The 19336-nt window shown below is 41.2% G+C and overlaps 1 protein-coding gene across 1 annotated transcript in view; it reads right to left on the reverse strand.

The window, feature by feature from the left end:
• MYLK4 (myosin light chain kinase family member 4) overlaps positions 1-19336 on the reverse strand; it is a 101922-nt gene that overhangs the window by 19651 nt on the left and 62935 nt on the right. Inside the window, exons 2-6 of the mRNA XM_006161678.1 lie at positions 11317-11395; positions 6292-6397; positions 2612-2705; positions 2425-2534; positions 704-845 (exon numbers count right to left, since the gene is read on the reverse strand). Of these exons, the coding sequence (XP_006161740.1) occupies positions 704-845; positions 2425-2534; positions 2612-2705; positions 6292-6397; positions 11317-11395 (531 nt within the window). The remainder of the gene's footprint in view (positions 1-703; positions 846-2424; positions 2535-2611; positions 2706-6291; positions 6398-11316; positions 11396-19336) is intronic.

Genomic DNA, 19336 nt, shown 5'->3' on the forward strand with positions numbered 1-19336 from the left:
GGGGTGGAGGTGGAGGTGGTGGCCGTAGAGGTGGTGGAGGTGGTGGCAGTAGAGGTGGTGGTGGTGGTGGAGGTGGTGGTGGTGAAGATGGTATGGTGGAGGTGGTAATGGAGGTGGTGGTGGTTTTAATTCTAAAGGATTTTTTTTTTTGGAGAGGTTTTTTCGCTATAGGGCACATGCGCTCTCCAGACAGAGAGAGACATAGAGACAGAAAGCGAGAAATCAACCCCCAGAGGGGATGGTCACGCCACAATCCCTTCTCCTCCATTCTCCTCTTGGGATCTTGGGCACACACACACACACACGCGCCCGGCTTGAGTTTTAAGCCACCGAGTCCGGGACGCAAACCGCGGTCAACTACATGGGAGTCCAACAACATAGCCATTACGCTAACTGCTGGTTCCCTGTTTTTTGTTTTGTTTTGTTTTGTTTTTTTAGGAATTCCACCTGCCATTTAGATTTCTTTAACAGAGGCAACTTATAAGAATCTGAATAGTGTCCCCTAAAAATGGAGCCATGCAAGTGGTGAGGGAGACATGCAGATGGAGACATGCTGGTGGTGACAGAAGATGGAAATAAGGATAGGATTCAAGATTTTTACGAACTCCCAAAAATGTAACCAGTGACAGTACAAATGTCCTGAGCTGGTGTGTAATGTCCAACAGGGCCCTCTGACCAACCCAGGATGTGAAATGTGCTCCACCTTCAGATCCAAATGGAGAATGTACATCTGATGCATGTGTCTTATGCCCTCGCAGATCTGCTTGATGAACAGGATGGTATCGAGCTCGGTCAGGTTATAGTTTTCATCAATGATGCGGTCGAACAGCTCCCCGCCATCCACACTGTAGAGAGAGGATGAATAAAATTCTCTGTCCTGATCCTTTTTAAACTCCAACCCCATGTTGTTCTTGTACCAACTTGGTGTGTACGTTCCTCTGACTCTCCCCAGAAGGCTGTGTGCAGTTATTTCTCTGCCTCCTTTGCAAGTTCAGTTAGATAATTCAGAGGTTGAAGATTCTTATTTATTCTGTCAATTTCCCAAATGGAAAGTCTCAAAGTCTCTTTGATCAGAGGCTATAGCAAGTTCACACGTACCGTTCTCTAAGATGAAGGGACTATGAAAAATTTGTAGAAAATAGAATTAAAGTACAAGTTTATTTTGGTGCAAAAAAGTTTGAAGTTTATGCAATTTTTTCATAATATGCATTTTCCATGAAGTTTTGGAAGAGTCCTTATATAATACATATTGAAGATAAAGAGGACTCTCAGAAGACAAGAAGGGGAAATTCAAGCACCAACTGGAAGTTAGGGTCTCAGAATTTTAAGTCTCCAAGTAATTTCAGAGATAAAGTACATCTGTGTGGCTGATGCTAGATACTTGATAATTCAAAGTGCCTTATTGCACAAAGATAAACAAAACTCAAAATTAAATGGAAAATAAAAAACAAAAAATGTACTGAATTGCAGTATTGATTCTGTGTGCGTTAAAACTACTCATTAAGTTTTTATAAAGGTGATTTTTAAATTGAAGCACTGTAGCCCTAAGTCATCAAGAATCTGACCTGGGGACCACAGATGGTATAATGGTTATGTCACTGGACTCTCACATGAGTGACCATGGTTTGAGTCCAGGACCAAGCGGCTTAAAACTCATGCCAGGGGCATGTTCATACGTGCCCAAAATCCCAAGAGGAGAATGGAGAAAGGGTTGTTGTGTGGCCATCTCTCCAGGGGGTGATTACTTATTGACTCTGTCTCTCTCTGTCTCTCCGGTGAGCACATGTTCCCAATGGCAAAAATCTCTCCCCTAAAGAAGAATCTGACATAAACCTTGTATTAGTGAATACGTTGAAAGGGAGATGTAGGGACCAGCAAATGATGTGGAGGTTAAGACACTGGACTCCCACATGGCTGACCATAGTTCTAGTCTTGAACCTGGTGACTTGAAAAATCACACCAGGCATATGTGCATGCATGCCCAAAATCCTGAGAGCAGAATGGAGAAGAAGGGATTGAAGCATGGCCATCCCCAGGGGGAATAATTTTTCACTTTCCCTTTCTCCATCTCTCTCTGTCTCATTCTGTAAGTACATGCACCCTGGGACAAAATCCTATAAAAAAAAAAAAAAAGTAAAAAGGGAAATCTAGCTCAACATTCATTTTTTTTACAGGTTTCCCAGGCTACAAATCTGAATTGTAACAGCTGAGTTTAGATACAAAGCTAGGGCTACTTTGTCCTGCTACTTCTTACCAATGAAAGGACATAGGAAATGCATATTCATGAATAGTTTCCTTTGTGAAATGTGATGAATGTGTGATTCATGTGAATCAAAGTCAGTAGTGCCTGAGTTTGGTTCTGGCAGGACAGAGCTGAATGGCACTGTCGTGTGTGTCGGAGAGGAGGCAGGAGGGGATACATACTACTCCATGACCAACACGATGTCATTCTTGGACTCAAAGGCATCGTAGAGCTGAATGAGGTTGACGTGGTCCAGCTGGTTCATGACGCTGATCTCGTTCTTCACCTCTTCCTGAGAAGAAGGAAATGGCACTTGAGTAGGGTTAGGACAGGACAGAGAGGAGGAGATCCACCTCACACAATCAGTACCTTGTCCTTCATGCCTCTGGTCTTAATGATTTTGGCTGCCAGCTTCAGACCTGTCGCTTTCTCTTCACACTTGTGAACCTGGCCGAAACGCCCCCTGCCGGAGAAGAGGAAGCCACACAGTGTGAAGGAGGGTCTGCTGTAGGGAGCCCCAGCGTCAGCAGGCATAGGGCCCCACCAGTGGGAGTTGTTCTGGACAGCTCTCCAAGTTCAAACAAGCAAACCTATGAATGGAACTCCTGAACCCAATAAACCTCTAGACCAGCGTTTGTCAAGGTGCGGTCTGTGGGTATCCCCTAGGAGAGTTGTTAAGAATGCAGGTTCTAAGCCAGATGGTGGTACAGCAGTAAAATGCTACGCTCTGTGAGTCCAACCCACCTGGGAAGGTTCCACGTTCACTTCCAGAGACCTCCCTAAGTACACAGGCACATGTGCCTATGATCTGAGGTAGGCTGAGGCTGGTGCGGGGAGATCATGGCATCAAAATTATCGGGAGTACTGTTTCTCTGTCTGTCTCATTGTGTCTCTCTTGTTCATGGAAGAAATAAATTTTTAAAAAAAGAGAGAGAAAAAGACACAACAGCACATTTAGCACAGCCTGGTAGCACCATCAGTAGCAAACAGAACTGCTGTGCTGGGAGCCACATGACAGACTGCAGGTTCGGATCTCCCAGTCAGCTTGAAGACACACCATGAGCACCCAAGATCTTCGCAAGCTGGAGAGCCAGGAAGAGGGGGTCATGGTATGACAAGACTTTGGCAAGGGTGTATGTTTCCCTTTCTTTCTCATGCGCCTACCTGTACATATCCCCTTGAATAAAATAAAATAAATTTAAATAAATAAGAGTTCAAAGAATTCAGGTTACTAGGCCCTATTTTAGACCTACTGAGGCAAGAATTCCAGGTGAGTCCTCAGAATCTGTATTTCCAACTTGTTCTTTGAGTGATTCATATGCATCTTAAAATTTGAAAACCACCATTACAGACAAAATAGCATCTTTCTGACATGTATGAATGTCACAAGCTAAGCTTTTTAAACATGTGAGCTACATAGTCTGTGGTCTGATATATTATTTTTGGAAGTTGCATATAAATAAATAGTAGGTATTAGCAATGTTGTAGATAGATATATACAATAAAAAAAATACATCTGGCATAGTGGCCCATGAGATTGATAGTTTAGTTGGGTATCATCCTCTATCTACTTTGTAAGACAGCTTCTTACTTACATAATCACATACAAAAATGCACATTCTTAAGCAATTTTTAAATTTGATTAATGTACTTCGGCTCCTTATTTAGGAAAAAAAAGAACACATGTTCCTGCTCTGTGCCATGGTGACTATCACCACAGAGAGCCTCTCTAACAACACAGAGACCTTGAAGAAGGCCATGCTCTGGGAGGACTACAGAGAGGAGGGACCTAGCAACACATGAAGGGTGCAGGGGCAATGATGGCCACCACGTCCTATTCAGCTTGGGTACTCAGTGCAGAAGCAGGTAGCTCTTAGAGAATGACATTTGTTGAGTTACTGTGACATTGCTAAGTGGTTACTGTGACATTGCTAAGTGGTGACATCAATTCTAAACAGTGCTCAGAGGCAGTCTCCATTGAGCGCACGAACACAGCCCTGGGCACCTCTTCCATGGCTGTTGATGAAGAAAATGCCTTCATCCCTTCGTCAATTTGATCCCAGAAATTCCTGGCTCCTCATTGTCTGACTCCAGGACTGCCTGAACTCTCTGGCTCTCTGGCATGATTTTTTTTCTATGAGGGCCCGGAATGCAGGGGCCACCTCCCAGGATTCATGCTGGCCCACCACACTAAAAAATCTCATGCTAACTGAACATTGTGATCTGGGATTATAAATATCCTAGAGGCCACAGTGTTGGAGGAACTCCAAGGAAGTCAAGGGCCTTCTACTGTGTGCAAGTTTCAGGAGATCCCATGATCCTTGGCCTATTGCAATAACTCTGCACGAATATAAGATAAGTTACTGCATCCTGATCCTTTCTAAAAAAGGAAGTAAGCACTTGATCTCTGCATTTTGAAGACGAGACATGTTCAATGTGCCCCTCCAACTTTGCTCAGTGAGTTATGGCTGCCCATCTTGAGTAGAGTGTAGAACACTCTACTGCAGTATAATCAAGAAGATCCAAAGGCACCCCAGAAGGTGGGATGGAAGCTTTAAGGAGCCATTGACCACCTTGACAGGAAAAACAAGACAGATCCTAGGAGTTATTTCAAAGCTTCTTCTGCAAATAGTTGCTGGCTTGCCATTGAAGTCCCTGAACACCCAACTATTTCTGTCATTCATAGCACGGAAATTCAGGTTGAAATTCCCATTTCTCCCACAGGCCATACCCACAGTCTTATGGGGAGTTCTTTATAACTGGCCAGCTTAGAAAGGAAAAGTTCAGGTGGTTCCACGTGGGAGAGGGCAAAAGGAATATGGAAGAAGGGACTTCACAAACATCAACGAAGTACACCCTAATGACCAACTATAGAAATGTAATGATGACTATGCCCAGCTTCCATGTGTTGGTAAGTAAATGTATATTTCCAGGTAAATTTCCTACTTTCCTCTTCCTATTTCACACGTACATGCTGATAGTAGTGAACTTTATAATTTAGGCTTTGAGTTGTAAGATGTCACAGGGGGGTTATGAATGAAATAAGAGAGGAAAGAATGGGAGCAGCATGTGGTGTGGTGATTAAGGCTCTGGACTCTCACATGGCAAACTATGGTTTGAGTCCCTAACCTGGTGGCTTTCTCTCTCTCTCTTTCTCTCTCTTTCTCTCTCTCATCTCTGGTGAGTGAGTGTGTCCTATAGCAAATTAAATAATAATAATATAATAACAATAAATAAAATTAAATAAATGATTCTTTAAAAAAAGAGAGAGAGCGAAGAAAGAACGTTTCCTGGTGATAAATTTAGTCCCTGATGGACTTTAATCTTCCTTCTTTAGGAAGAGTAAGCATTTATCTATATTTTTTATTTGACTTCATAAGAGAGAGAAGCACCCTCAACAGGGTCTCATGTGACTATCTCCCTTCCCCAACCTTCAGCCAGCCAGGACTATGGGCATGTGTGTGTACCTGGTGTGTATAAGTTGACCCAGGAACTGAGCCCTGGTTTCCACGTGGCTTCCAGCATTTGCAAAATGTTATGCTGCCACTATGCCACCCATGACTGAGCCAAGGGTGTGCATTTCTATGTCTCCTAAACAACTTCTTCCATGAAGAAAATAACCAATGGAAATTATAAGAGTAATTAATACAGTAACAATATAAATGTAAAGCCAGTGACAAGGATAAAATGGTTTACCACAGCCACAAGAAATACCCAGTGTTGACTCATTTCTGCATTTTGTCTCTGAGTATTTAAGCCCTGGCTTTGGACAGTTTCTAAATCTCCTGGTGACTCACACTGAGTTTTTCTTATTTTCAGACATTACAACATGGGAAGGAAAGCAGATAATGAACATGGATGTAGTCACCACATCAACTTTTCTGGCCTCAGCGACAATTTTCAGAAATGGTTAAAATCTGCTAATGTGTTTGTTTCTAATGCTTCCAGTTCTCAGGTTGAGACTGGCAGAGTTACAGAGTCCTCAGGCTCTGTCTCTTTGGAACCTGTCTTCTCTTACCAAACAATGGTTAAAACTGAAGATGACGTACCCTCCCAAAGTTTCCGTTTTGTTCACAGTGTAAAGACTATTGACCGCTGCTTGTCTGGCTGTCACAATACGATGACCAAACGGGGCAGGAGGGGCTGGGACATCATCTGGAAGGTGAGAGAAAAAGAAAGGCCATCAGTCAAGCAGCTCAAGGGGTTTTGTTTCTGTTTTTAAGAGAGATTTTTTGCTGCAGGGCGTGTATACTCGCCCAAGAGACAGAGAGACAGAAAGCAAGAAATCACCCCCCCCCCAGGGGGGGTGGCCATGCCACAATCCCTTCTCCTCCATTCTCCTCTCAGGATTTTGGGCATGCACGCACACATATCCTACATAAGTGTTAAGTCACCAGGTCCAGGATTCGAGCCGCAGTTGACTATTCAAGAGTCCAGCAACATAACCATTATGCTATCTGCTAGTCCCAGTGAGACTTTTTTATGGCGTCAAGTACTGGGCCTCATTATTAAAATTTTCTCCTTTCAGCATCTAATACAATGGGCCATTTGTTTTACTCTGAATGATCCAGGAATATACATTTTCATTTTACATAATAATCTGCGATTCATGAAGGTGACATCTGACATCTTTAAGAAAGAATGTCCAGACCACCCAACTACTGTTCATACCATCTTTGGGACCACTTTTAGAAATATCAAAATATTGAAAATCTCCAGCCTCAATACAGTCCAAACTGGTAATACTTCCAAACCAGAAATAATTTAAATTCAAATAGAAGAAATGACTTGATCCATTTGTTTAGAAAGTGCCACAAATATTGTTCATTTAATTGAAGCAAAGAGAAATAAAAGTGAAAGATTTCTTGATGTTATTGAAATGTTCAATATTATATATTACTTTCCAAAATGTTTTAGGCTTTATTTAAGACACATTCGAGACACTAAGATGATTTTTTTTTTTCCTGACTGGCTGGAAATAAAACACCCAATAAAACTAGGCCAGTGCGCACTCTATAGTTATCAAATTTCTTCCACTTTCCACCCTCCATCTTAAGTGTTTAAGCTCTAGTCCTCATCAGCGTCAACTCTACCATGCATAATTACACAATAATATTACTCCCAGTATTCTTTTTACTTTTTCATAACTACTGTTATTAACATTGACTTGCCATGAACCTGTCCATTCTCCATTTATTCATTCATTAAGCAGCTACTGCATGCATCCAATGAAAACACACAAGGAGGTGAGTAGATAATGGTTTTGCTTTCAAACATTTACATTCATTCAACATTTATTTATTTATTTATGTTTAATTTGCCAGAAGGCATGTGTGCTTGCTGGAGACAGAGAGAGAAAGAAAGGGGGAAAGTGAGAAAGCACCTCCACAGGGTATGGTCATGCTGCAATCCCTTCTCTTCCATTTTTCCCTCCCATTGGGATTTTGGACATGCACACACACACACACACACACACACACACACACACTACCAGCATATTTCTCAAGTCACCAGGTCTGGGACTTGAACTATACAGTGGGTTATGTGGGATCCAGCCACCTTAACTAACACATCACTGGCTGGCCCTGATCAACACGTATTTCTAAAGTATGTATCTTGTTCTAGACATTCAGCCAAGTGTTAACATTCTAAGAAATTCAGATAATATAAATCTCTAGGAATCTGATTTGATATGAAAATTCATCTCTCATGCCATAAACCCTGCTGAAAAATGAAGTCAAAAGAGAATTCTCTTGGTAGTATTCGTTGCTTCAGATTAAGAAAAGAATGACTGAGTTAATGGCATCGATGTGACATTATTGTCTCCTTCTGGCTGTTAGACTCAGTGAGATTTAGTTGGGGCTGCTTGCTGATAAAGGTTAAGAAGCTTTAAAAGGCCAAGACAAACTCCACCTCCTACCCAGTAGGGTCACCAGATCTTGTTGTGGGAAGGTCTTTGTTACAACGGACTCCCAAAGTTTGCCCTGTGAGCGTCTCTGGGCTCGTGTAGCTTCTGTCCTCCTCGACGTATGTTCTTTGTCTGTGTCATCTGTGTCTATTCTGCTCTTTTTCTTGTCCTTCTTGATAACGCTCTCGTCTGTCACTCTTCGCTTACCGCTGCCAGTGTGTTCTGTCTGCTCAGCAATTGGGGAAATGGATCCTACTGCTGAATTTCCCAGGGTTTGTGATGTAGAAATGGCCTGTACACTGCTGATACACCTGCAAAATAAAACCCAGCTGCAGCTCTCAATGTTTCGAGGAGAAAACTTTTCAGATGGTCAAACTCCTTAGAACTAAAGCTTTCTGAAAATGGTGTTTTGGTGAAGAGGATGTAAGTTCTTTGACATGGTTGAGCATTTCAGCGTGTGGGGACAAAATGTAGCCATAGGTTCCTCCCATGAAATCTAAGCAGCATGATGTGGGTTTCGACGACTGCCATCCCAGAGTCTCCCCAGTGGGCTCACAGTGACCCTAAGTTATTCCATGGACCTCTCACAAAAGCAGTCATTATGCTACCTAACTAACTCAATCCTCATTTGTTTCACTTCCTTCTCTTATGGGAGAGAGAAATGACTAAATTATAACATAAGATAAGAATCAATATGTTCTCTGAATATTAAGAGCAGTGAGAGTAAATGTTTCCTGGTAGAAGAGCCGACCTAATCTCCAGTTTCCAACTGCTGACCCTACAAGACTCATTTTTGCAGTGTTGAACTTAATAATCAATAATGTCTGTGTTTAATTCTTGGATAATTTGATTTTGCCAAGAGTTGACAAGATTAAATTTAAAAGATATTGCTCAAAAACTAAAATAAGGATTATATCTTTTTTTTTTTTGAGAGATTTTTGCTATAGGGCGCGTGCGCTCGCCAACAGACAGAGAGAGACAGAGAGACAGAAAGTGAGAACTCACCCCCCAGGGGGGATGGCCACGCCACAACCCCTTCTCCTCCATTCTCCTCTTGGGATCTTGAGCATGCACACACACGCGCCCGGCGTGAGTTTAAGCCACCGGGTCCAGGACTCGAACCGCGGTCGACTATGTGGGAGTCCAGCGACATAGCCATTACGCTAACTGCTGGTCCCATAAGGATTATATCTTAAACCCTTAAGGAAGATCACATGTATTTTGGATACTCTATTCAAATAGAACAGTTCTGTGGTTCATCATGACCTAGAGTAATTAATTTTGATTGGTTTTACCTAAATTTATAAGTGAAATTTTGTAGTCGAGGAAGAAAGTCATACAATAATCTACTTCTTCCTCAATCCCTATAATATTTGTGTGCAAATGGCCAATTTATCAGGTATAATGGAGTAATAGAACAAACTCTTACAGATTTAGGTTTTGAGCATACAGATAAATCTGACCATTATTTAATTCTCAACCTCAGGAAGGATGTGTTTTCTATTGCTAAAAATAAAAACATATTAATTAACATAAAAAAATACTGATTTCTGTGAATACTAATAATTATCATCTTTGTCTACCAGTAGGTAGATTTAGAAAACAATAAAATATTAAAGATATCAGGCAAAAAGAGAAAATAATGGCAAGAAAATGTGGCCATGAAAAAGCCACATAAACTGGAAAACTGGATTGTAAATAATTTCTTTAAAAACTCTATCCTTGGGAACCAAGCAGTTAGCGTAATGGCTATGTCGTTGGACTCCCACATAGTCAACCATGGTTCAAGTCCTGGACCCGGTGGCTTAAAACTCATGCCGGGCGTGTGTGCGTGCATGCCCAGGATCCTGAGAGGAGAATGGAGGAGAAGGGATTGCGGCATGACCATCCCCCCTGGGGGGTGATTTCTCGCTTTCTGTCTCCATGTCTCTCTCTGTCTGTCTGGCGAGCGCACACGCCCTATAGTGAAAACCTCTCCAAAAAAAAAAAAAAAAAAACTCTATCCTTGGGATCAGCGGATGACATAATGGTTACATTGTTGGATTCCCTCTTGGTGAACCACAGTTCGAGTCCCAGACTTGGCAGTTTAAAACTCACACCAGGTATGTGTGCATGTGTCCCTAAAATCCCGACAGGAGAATGTGGGAGAAGAAATTGCAACATGGCTATCCCCCAAAGGGATGATGTATTGCTTTCTGTCTCTCTGTCTTTTTCTGTCTCTCCAGAGAGCACATGTGCCCTAAAGCAAAAATTTCTCTTAAGAAATAAAACCAAAAAACTCTATGCTTTTCATCCTTTTGATATGGTCTTAGATTGTAATGGCACATGGCTCTACAACAAACACCAATGGTGTATGTGTGATGCTATACCCCTACCTTTCATGGAACTCATCACCATTAGTATTATCAATGCATTGTTTTTTATTTGAACATTGGTCCAGCTCTGTTTTATTTGCAGTGGTCAAGTCTCCTTTTCTCTCAGCTTCTCTCCCAATAGTATCTTTCTTAGAATGAAGCTCATTTTTCTCTTCTTTCAACGTTAGATGTTCATTTGTATCCACCGTGACTTGCTTATCATCTCCAACTCTATCATTTTCTTGTCTGTTCAGGCTCTCGGAACATAAACTCTTTTGGCCATCTATGTTCAGTCTTGACTCTATGGAATCTCTTGAAGCAACATCTTCTACCTCATCTTGCTTTTCTGTATGAAATATGGCAAAACGTCTCTGAACTAGAGAGGCATTGGTCTTCTCAGCATGGTCCTTGGTGGGTTTATTAATCTTTTCTTTCTCAGAGGAGAGTTCCTTCTTCTGGGTAGATCTCTCTAGAAGCCACCATAGGACACAAAACATTTTAATGGAGAATGCATGCGATCAGGATAATTCTGGCTTCATATAATGGAATCACTACCTGGGTTTCTATTACCAGCAGACATAAGCTTTTAAAACCAAAGTAAAAGGAAACATGATTGACAATTGGGTTCTGAAAGATTTTCTTGTTTGTAACTTGTAGGACCCAAAGTCAATCAAATAAAGGCATTCAAAATCATTCCTCCCTTCCCAGGTCTTTATAAACATTTAATTTCCCCTGAATAAGAATAACAACCACCAGAACTTGTGTTACAGAAATCTCTTTGTCCATAATTACCTAATTTCTTGAGCTATTACCTATGAGGGTTGGTGTCCTTTCGCCTTTTTCAGGTGTCCTTTCTGTCAGCCCAGTGTTGGACCACATCTTCTCCTTTGCCTGTGGATACACAAGTAAGTAACTGAGGTTACATATGATACCAGGGTTCCTCAACCTCAGCTCTGCAGACTCTTAAAGTTGGATAATGCTTTGTTACAGGAACCATCCTGAGCATTAGAGAAAGGATAGCATTACTTCTGGCCTCTGCGTACTAGATGCCTCCCCACTGTGAGAACCAACAATGTCTCCAGAGATGACTGAATGTCTTCTGGGAGCAAAATTGCTCCAGGTTGAAAAACACTATATGGTTTTAACATAGGAAAAGCCCACAGCAGTCAATAATAATGGACATGCCAGAACAGTCTGAATGAACAAAATCCTATACAGGCCACAGTGCTTAAAAGCAGATAAGCTTGCTATCTCGACGAAGCTCTATAAAACTCTGCCATTGCTTACAGACAAAAGTCCCTCTTCAGGGATAGATGAAAGGATCTTGATCATGTGTATGCCACCTTTGATCCCTATTTAAGTTCTCTTGATATGGTTCATATAAAAACCAAATAAAATAGAGAGGCTAAATGTGAATGAGTTTTGTAAACCAGAAAGCAAGAGACCAAAGTGAGTTTTATAAATGGAACTTTTCCATTGTTTAGAACAGAGAGCTCTTTTCCTAAATAGATAAGCACCTCATAATCCTGAATGAGTTTAGCAAACTCTTTTAAAATAGCATATAAAAGATAAAACTTACCCTAATCTACCCAAATTGTCATAAATTCTAAAGTGACACATATATTGATGAAATTGTATGTATATCCACAGAACTAGTCTTTTGTTTGTTTGTTTGTTTTTGGAGAGGGTTTTGCTATAGGGCATATGCGCTGGCCAGGAAGACAGAGAGAAACAGAGAGACAGAAAGCAAGAAATCGCCACCCCCCCCAGGGGGGATGACCACACCACAATCCCTTCTCCTCCATTCTCCTCTTGGGATCTTGGGCACACATGCACACGTGCCCAGCATGAGTTTAAGCCACCGGGTCCGGTACTTGAACTGTGGTTGACTATGTGGGAGTCTAGTGACATAGCCATTACACCAACTGCTGGTCCCAGAACTAGTCTTTTCTTTCCTTTGAAACAGAACACAATTTGTCTTAGGATGATTTGCAAAGATGAAACACCATGTAAATGCAGATAGCAAGACAAATCGCAAATGTACTTTGAACAGTTCAAAGGGAAGTTCCACAGGTTCAGAGAATTTCCGTTTTTCATATGGGGGCGGACCTTACAACACACAGGCATGTTTAGTAAATTTGTGGAAAACCAACATTGGAAATTAGAGCCTCAGTTTCTTTTTAAGTGCAGAGATGACATATGCAGACTTTCCTCTCTGCAGGGAAAATGGCCTTCAGACTCCTCAGGAAAAGTCAGTTGCAGAACCAGTAGTTGGCGTAATGGCTATGTCACTGGACTCCCATGTAGTCGACCGCGGTCTGAGTCCCGGGCCCGGTAGCTTAAACACATGCCAGGCGCATGTGCATGCATGCCCAAGATCCCAAGAGGAGAATGGAGGAGAAGGGACTGTGGCGTGGCCATCCCCCCTGGGGGGTGATTTCTCGCTTTCTGTCTCTCTGTCTCTATCTGTCTTTCTGATGAGTGTATGCTTCCTATAGCTAAAATCTCTCAAAAAAAAAAGAAAAAAGAAAAGTCAGTTACTCCCTCCTCTATGCTTGCACAAAACTTGGTGAATACCCTCATCCCTGGTCTTACGTGAAGAGCTTTATTGAACTTTTTCTGATCAATTTCCCACTGTATTGTGGGCTTCTAATGAATCGAAGACGTTTATCTTTGATTCTATGGGGGTTGACCCAGACACGTGCACATAGTGATAACAGTCATGATGATAATGATGGTGGCAGTGATACTAATGATGATAATGGTGGTAGTGACAGTAACTATAATTATGTATGTCGCTGGACTCTGACGTAGTCGACCACGGTTCGTGTCCCGGACCCGGTGGCTTAAAACTCACGCCGGGCGCGTGTGCGTGCGTGCCCGAGATCCCGAGAGGAGAATGGAGGAGAAGGGATTGCGGCGTGACCATCCCCCCTGGGGGGTGATTTCTCACTTTCTGTCTCTATGTCCCTCTCTGTCTGTCTGGCGAGCGCACGTGCCCTACAGTGAAAATCTCTCCAAAAAAAAAAGAAAAATTTTAGTCCAGTTTTGAAAGTACATATCCAAATGAGTCAAATAAGAGTCTTAAATTGTGTTTAAGATAGTTTATCATTTTAATTCCAATTGATATTTCCCTGCTTCTTTTTTTTTTTTTGAAATGAAAACTTCTGATGTACTGATAGGCACTTCTGTGTCTGGATGTATTCCATGTGGCATGAACGTGATGACAGACACATATGTCAAATTCACAATGAAAAATGGTGTGTATCAGTCAGTTTCAGTCCATAACATATATAACACTGAAAATGTGGCTGTAAGACTCCATGAAGGATGGATAGATGAGTGTTTGGCTCTAAAGCCATCTGAATGGCAGGTGGTAAATGGTCCCAAGTGCCAATTTTCTTTGAGTATAGAGTCTGACTTAACCAACAGGATAAGCTGTCGAGCCTGAGGAATATAAAAATCAGCTTCCAAGCAAGGCTGGTTTTTTTCTTTGGCAATTACATATCACATATGTTTTACCATTTAAATAATGTAAGAAGGTCTTTAACCACCGCCACAGGCTATTATATTTTCATTTCCTTGTGTAATACTGACATCTAGAGGAACTTTGGACTGAAGAGTTTCCAATAAACACAGTTGCATTTGTCCTTTCTGTCCTGGGACAGCAGCATTATGAAGTGGTTTTACTTTGGATTTCTAAATTATGGGTAGGAGTTGCTAATCTAGGAAGCTTAAGTTTATAGATACAGCTTGTTTGTTGGCCAAAAATGAAACAAAATGTCTACTGATTGAGGAAGATAGGATCAGGACTGTTACAGGTGCATGAAGCACCTGTAACAATTCCAATCATACCCTGTTAATGAAATGATAACCACATGAGGGATTATATTCCTCTACTGAATTCATACTGATGATTGAGACAAACCTAAGGACCTTGTTTCACCCAACTTCATTCATTTATTCATTCACTTAAATATGTATGTATTTGCATAAGTACTCCTTTATTCATTCTTCTTATAATAATTCATCAGTGGATTTAGGATGACATAGGGAAGAAAGGAAACTTGGCCCGGATGTTAGGTATTCCAAATACAGTTCATCTCTCTGCATTCTGTCTGGTTTCTGAGACTGATTTCCTTCATGGGCCATGGGTACCCGAAGAATGTCCACAAGAGTCTTTTAGGGAATATGAAGGAAATGTTAGAACTTGTTTTTATTTATTCCATTCTTACGGACTGAATGTGTGTCCACCCATCCCTCTGCTCCAAATTTCATAATGGAATCCTAATCCCCAGTGTCATGGTATTAAGAATCAGAGCCTTTGGGAGTGATTAGATCATGAGAGTGAAGCCCTGATGAGCCCTGATAAGTGGAGTTAGTGCCATTAGAAGAACGAAATGAAAACTTCTGATGTACTGATAGGCACTTCTGTGTCTGGATGTATTCCATGTGGCATGAACGTGATGACAGACACATATGTCAAATTCACAATGAAAAATGGTGTGTATCAGTCAGTTTCAGTCCATAACATATATAACACTGAAAATGTGGCTGTAAGACTCCATGAAGGATGGATAGATGAGTGTTTGGCTCTAAAGCCATCTGAATGGCAGGTGGTAAATGGTCCCACGTGCCAATTTTCTTTGAGTATAGAGTCTGACTTAACCAACAGGATAAGCTGTCGAGCCTGAGGAATATAAAAATCAGCTTCCAAGCAAGGCTGGTTTTTTCCTTTGGCAATTACATATCACATATGTTTTACCATTTAAATAATGTAAGAAGGTCTTTAACCACCGCCACAGGCTATTATATTTTCATTTCCTTGTGTAATACTGACATCTAGAGGAACTTTGGACTGAAGAGTTTCCAATAAACACAGTTGCATTTGTCCTTTCTGTCCTGGGACAGCAGCATTATGAAGTGGTTTTACTTTGGATTTCTAAATTATGGGTAGGAGTTGCTAATCTAGGAAGCTTAAGTTTATAGATACAGCTTGTTTGTTGGCCAAAAATGAAACAAAATGTCTACTGATTGAGGAAGATAGGATCAGGACTGTTACAGGTGCATGAAGCACCTGTAACAATTCCAATCATACCCTGTTAATGAAATGATAACCACATGAGGGATTATATTCCTCTACTGAATTCATACTGATGATTGAGACAAACCTAAGGACCTTGTTTCACCCAACTTCATTCATTTATTCATTCACTTAAATATGTATGTATTTGCATAAGTACTCCTTTATTCATTCTTCTTATAATAATTCATCAGTGGATTTAGGATGACATAGGGAAGAAAGGAAACTTGGCCCGGATGTTAGGTATTCCAAATACAGTTCATCTCTCTGCATTCTGTCTGGTTTCTGAGACTGATTTCCTTCATGGGCCATGGGTACCCGAAGAATGTCCACAAGAGTCTTTTAGGGAATATGAAGGAAATGTTAGAACTTGTTTTTATTTATTCCATTCTTACGGACTGAATGTGTGTCCACCCATCCCTCTGCTCCAAATTTCATAATGGAATCCTAATCCCCAGTGTCATGGTATTAAGAATCAGAGCCTTTGGGAGTGATTAGATCATGAGAGTGAAGCCCTGATGAGCCCTGATAAGTGGAGTTAGTGCCATTAGAAGAACAGGCAGAAGAACTTGCTCTCCAGGGATGAGCAATTAGTGTAATGGCTATGTCGCTGGACTCCCATGTAGTCGACTGTGGTTCACATCCCGGACCTGGTGGTTTAAAACTCACGCTGGGCGCATGTGCGTGTGTGCCCAAGATCCTGAGAGGAGAATGGAGGAGAAGGGATTGCGGCATGGCCATCCCCCCGGGGGATAATTTCTCACTTTCTATCTCTCTGTCTCTCTGTCTGTCTGGTGAGCGCACACGTCCTATAGCAAAAACCTCTCCAAAAAAAAAAAAAAACTTGCTCTCCACATGGGCAAATACAATGGGAAGACAACCAGCTACAAGCCAGGAAATGGGCCTTTGCCATACCTAGCTCTGCCAGGACCTTTGCTTCAAGCTTCCTAACCTCTAGACCCGTGAGAAATGAATATTTGTCTTAACCCATCCAGTCTATAGTAATTTGCTATAGGAACCCTAACTAAGATACCATTATTTTACAACTTATATATTACATATGCTTTAAAATATATATGAATTCATCTGGGTACTTATATCATTTAAAATACATATTCATAAACTTGGATATAGATATATATATATATGTATATTAAATGTTAAATGTTATGTATAAAAATAAAATGTTACTTATAAAAATAAAAATGCATGTGCTAGCTAATAATGTATATAATTTATAAATAAGTAAATACACCGGGGGCATGCTTGAAAATCGTTTGCTGATAGCACTGCAAAATCAAAACAGTTAGAAGACCATTCCTCTAGCTCACACTGTATCTCACATTCTGATTTTCTGAAATTGGCCTTTCTGGAGAAGCATTCTACATAGCAGGTTGAAGGCCAGTACATGTTTAAAACTATGAGTCTAGTCCCTGTAAACTCTTTTTCTCCTCCTACAACTTACTGCTTTTAAGAGGCCAGGATGCCTTGCTGCAATGCTCCTTTGACTATTTAACCCCTTTCGAGAGCACACACATTTTCTCATCTCCATTTGCAGTTCCGCTTTATTGCTACAGGATTCAGACCTGAACAGGTGGGCTTCGGCAGTGCACAGGTGTGCACCCAACTGTCTTGGCACAAATTCACTCTCTCCCTGTACCCTAAACCTGTCCCAATTCGGCATTAAAATAGTACTTTTTCCTCAAAGTAAAGGAATCACCAAAAGGAAAATTCATTCAATGGGACTTTGCTGAGGTCCTCTTTCATTCCCATCCAAAAATCTATTTTAAAAAATCAATCCTAAAATGGAATGGATTTAACCTTGAAAGGACAGAAAAGCTAAGATAGCTGTCATCGTCTAGCGGCCAGTAGGTGTAGGTGGTGTGATGGTTAAGGCTCTGGATTCCCACATGGTTGATGCCGTTCAAGTTCTGGACCCGGCAGCTTGAAAACTCACACCAGGTGTGTGTTTCTGCATGCCCAAAATCCCTAGAGGAAAATGAGAGATAAAGGGATTGTGGCATGGCCATTGCCCTTGGAGAGTGATTTCTCACTTTGCCTCTCTCTGGCAAATTAAAACTTTAAAAAAAAAAAAAAAAGTTATTGTTGCCTTCTCTGGACCTGAACCATACTGTGATCATTTTCATTTTTTTTTTAAACTTTTTTTATTCTGGGGCCGGCAGGTGGCGTGGTGATTAAGGGCACTGGACTCCCACATAGCTGACCACGGTTCAAATCCCAGACCTGGCATCTTGCTTTCTCACTTTCTCTCTCTCTCTCTCTCTGGTCAAATTTAAATAAATTAATAAAATTAAATAATTCTTAAAAATTTTTATTGTTTATTTTTTTAAATATGATTTTTGGTTTACATATGTTCACTGTATATCTCTGTAGGCTATAGCATGGTATTTTAAAAGCATTCAAACAGTATAAAATAATGAAATCAAGGACATACACATATTCATTTTCTTCCACAATAAATGTTACATTATGTTGGACACATTTGCTATTAATGACAGTTCTACTAGTTCTTTTTTTTAATGCATATTAAATTGTCCTTTTCCTTTTTTTTTTCTTCAATTTTTGCTATAGGGTGCATGTACTTGCCAAAGAGAGACTGAGAGACACAGAGAGAGAGAGACAGAAAATGAGAAATCACCGTCCTTCCCTCCTAGATAGATCGCCATGCCACAATTCCTTCTCCTCCATTCTCCTCTTGGGATTTCTGGCATGCACATACACACACCTGGTTTGTTTTCCAAGCCACTGGGTATTGGACTCAACCACACAGCTGACCATGTAGGACCCAGCACCTTAACTTTCATGCCACCTGCCGGCTCCAAACTGTCCGTATTTTTTACTCTGCTGTGTTTATACTGTTATCATTTACTGTGTTATTGTCCCATAAGATGACCCATTTGTCCATCCACTCCCCCCCAGTGGAATATGAGCCTTTCTTTTCACATTTGTTCCCCAGCTCCAAGCAGGGAGACAGAGGTTCTAAAAACACTTGGATAAGCAATGTGTGAGAGGGAAAGGAATGCTTTCAGGACTGGTGTTCTCATCGTGGGAATGCTCTGCAGTCAGGCTGCCCGGAGACCATCTCGAATACATACTCCCACATGCTTGGCCTCACTCACCCACAGTCCTGCATTTGGGGGGTACAACTGCTCCAGAAAATTGTGCCCGTAACATCACTTGTGGGGCAGGACTAGTGTGATTATGTACCCCGAGTAAAGGGGGTACATTTTGCTGCTTATGGAAAGGCCCAGATGAACACTTTCTGGTTGGCTAGCCTAGTGTCTAGAAATACAGGGGCTGGCTAGTGGCATGGTGGTTAACGTGCTGGACTCCCACATGGCCGACCGCAGTTCAAATCCCAGACCCGGCGGCTTGCTTTCTTACTTTCCCTCTCTCTCACTTTCTGTCTGCCTCCCTCTGATCAAATTAAAATTTAAAAAATAATGATAATAATAAAGTAATTCTTTTAAAAAAAAGAAAAAATATAGAAACAAAATTGTAACAGTTTATAATGAGTTCGTTAAACTTTGATTAGGCTCCTAATGTGAAAGAGAAAAAATAAATAAACTCTAAAAGAATACAAAGAAAACAGAGCCAGCAGGCGACTTGGTAGTTGAGGGCTCTGGACTCCCACATGGCCAACTGTGGTTTGAGTCCTGGACCTGGTGGTGGCTTGCTGCTCTCTCTCTCTCTCTCTCTCTCTCTCTCTCTCTCGCACACACACACAC

The sequence above is a fragment of the Tupaia chinensis genome, unplaced genomic scaffold, assembly GCF_000334495.1.
Source record: "Tupaia chinensis unplaced genomic scaffold, TupChi_1.0 Scaffold138812_1, whole genome shotgun sequence".
Classification (NCBI taxonomy): domain Eukaryota; kingdom Metazoa; phylum Chordata; class Mammalia; order Scandentia; family Tupaiidae; genus Tupaia; species Tupaia belangeri.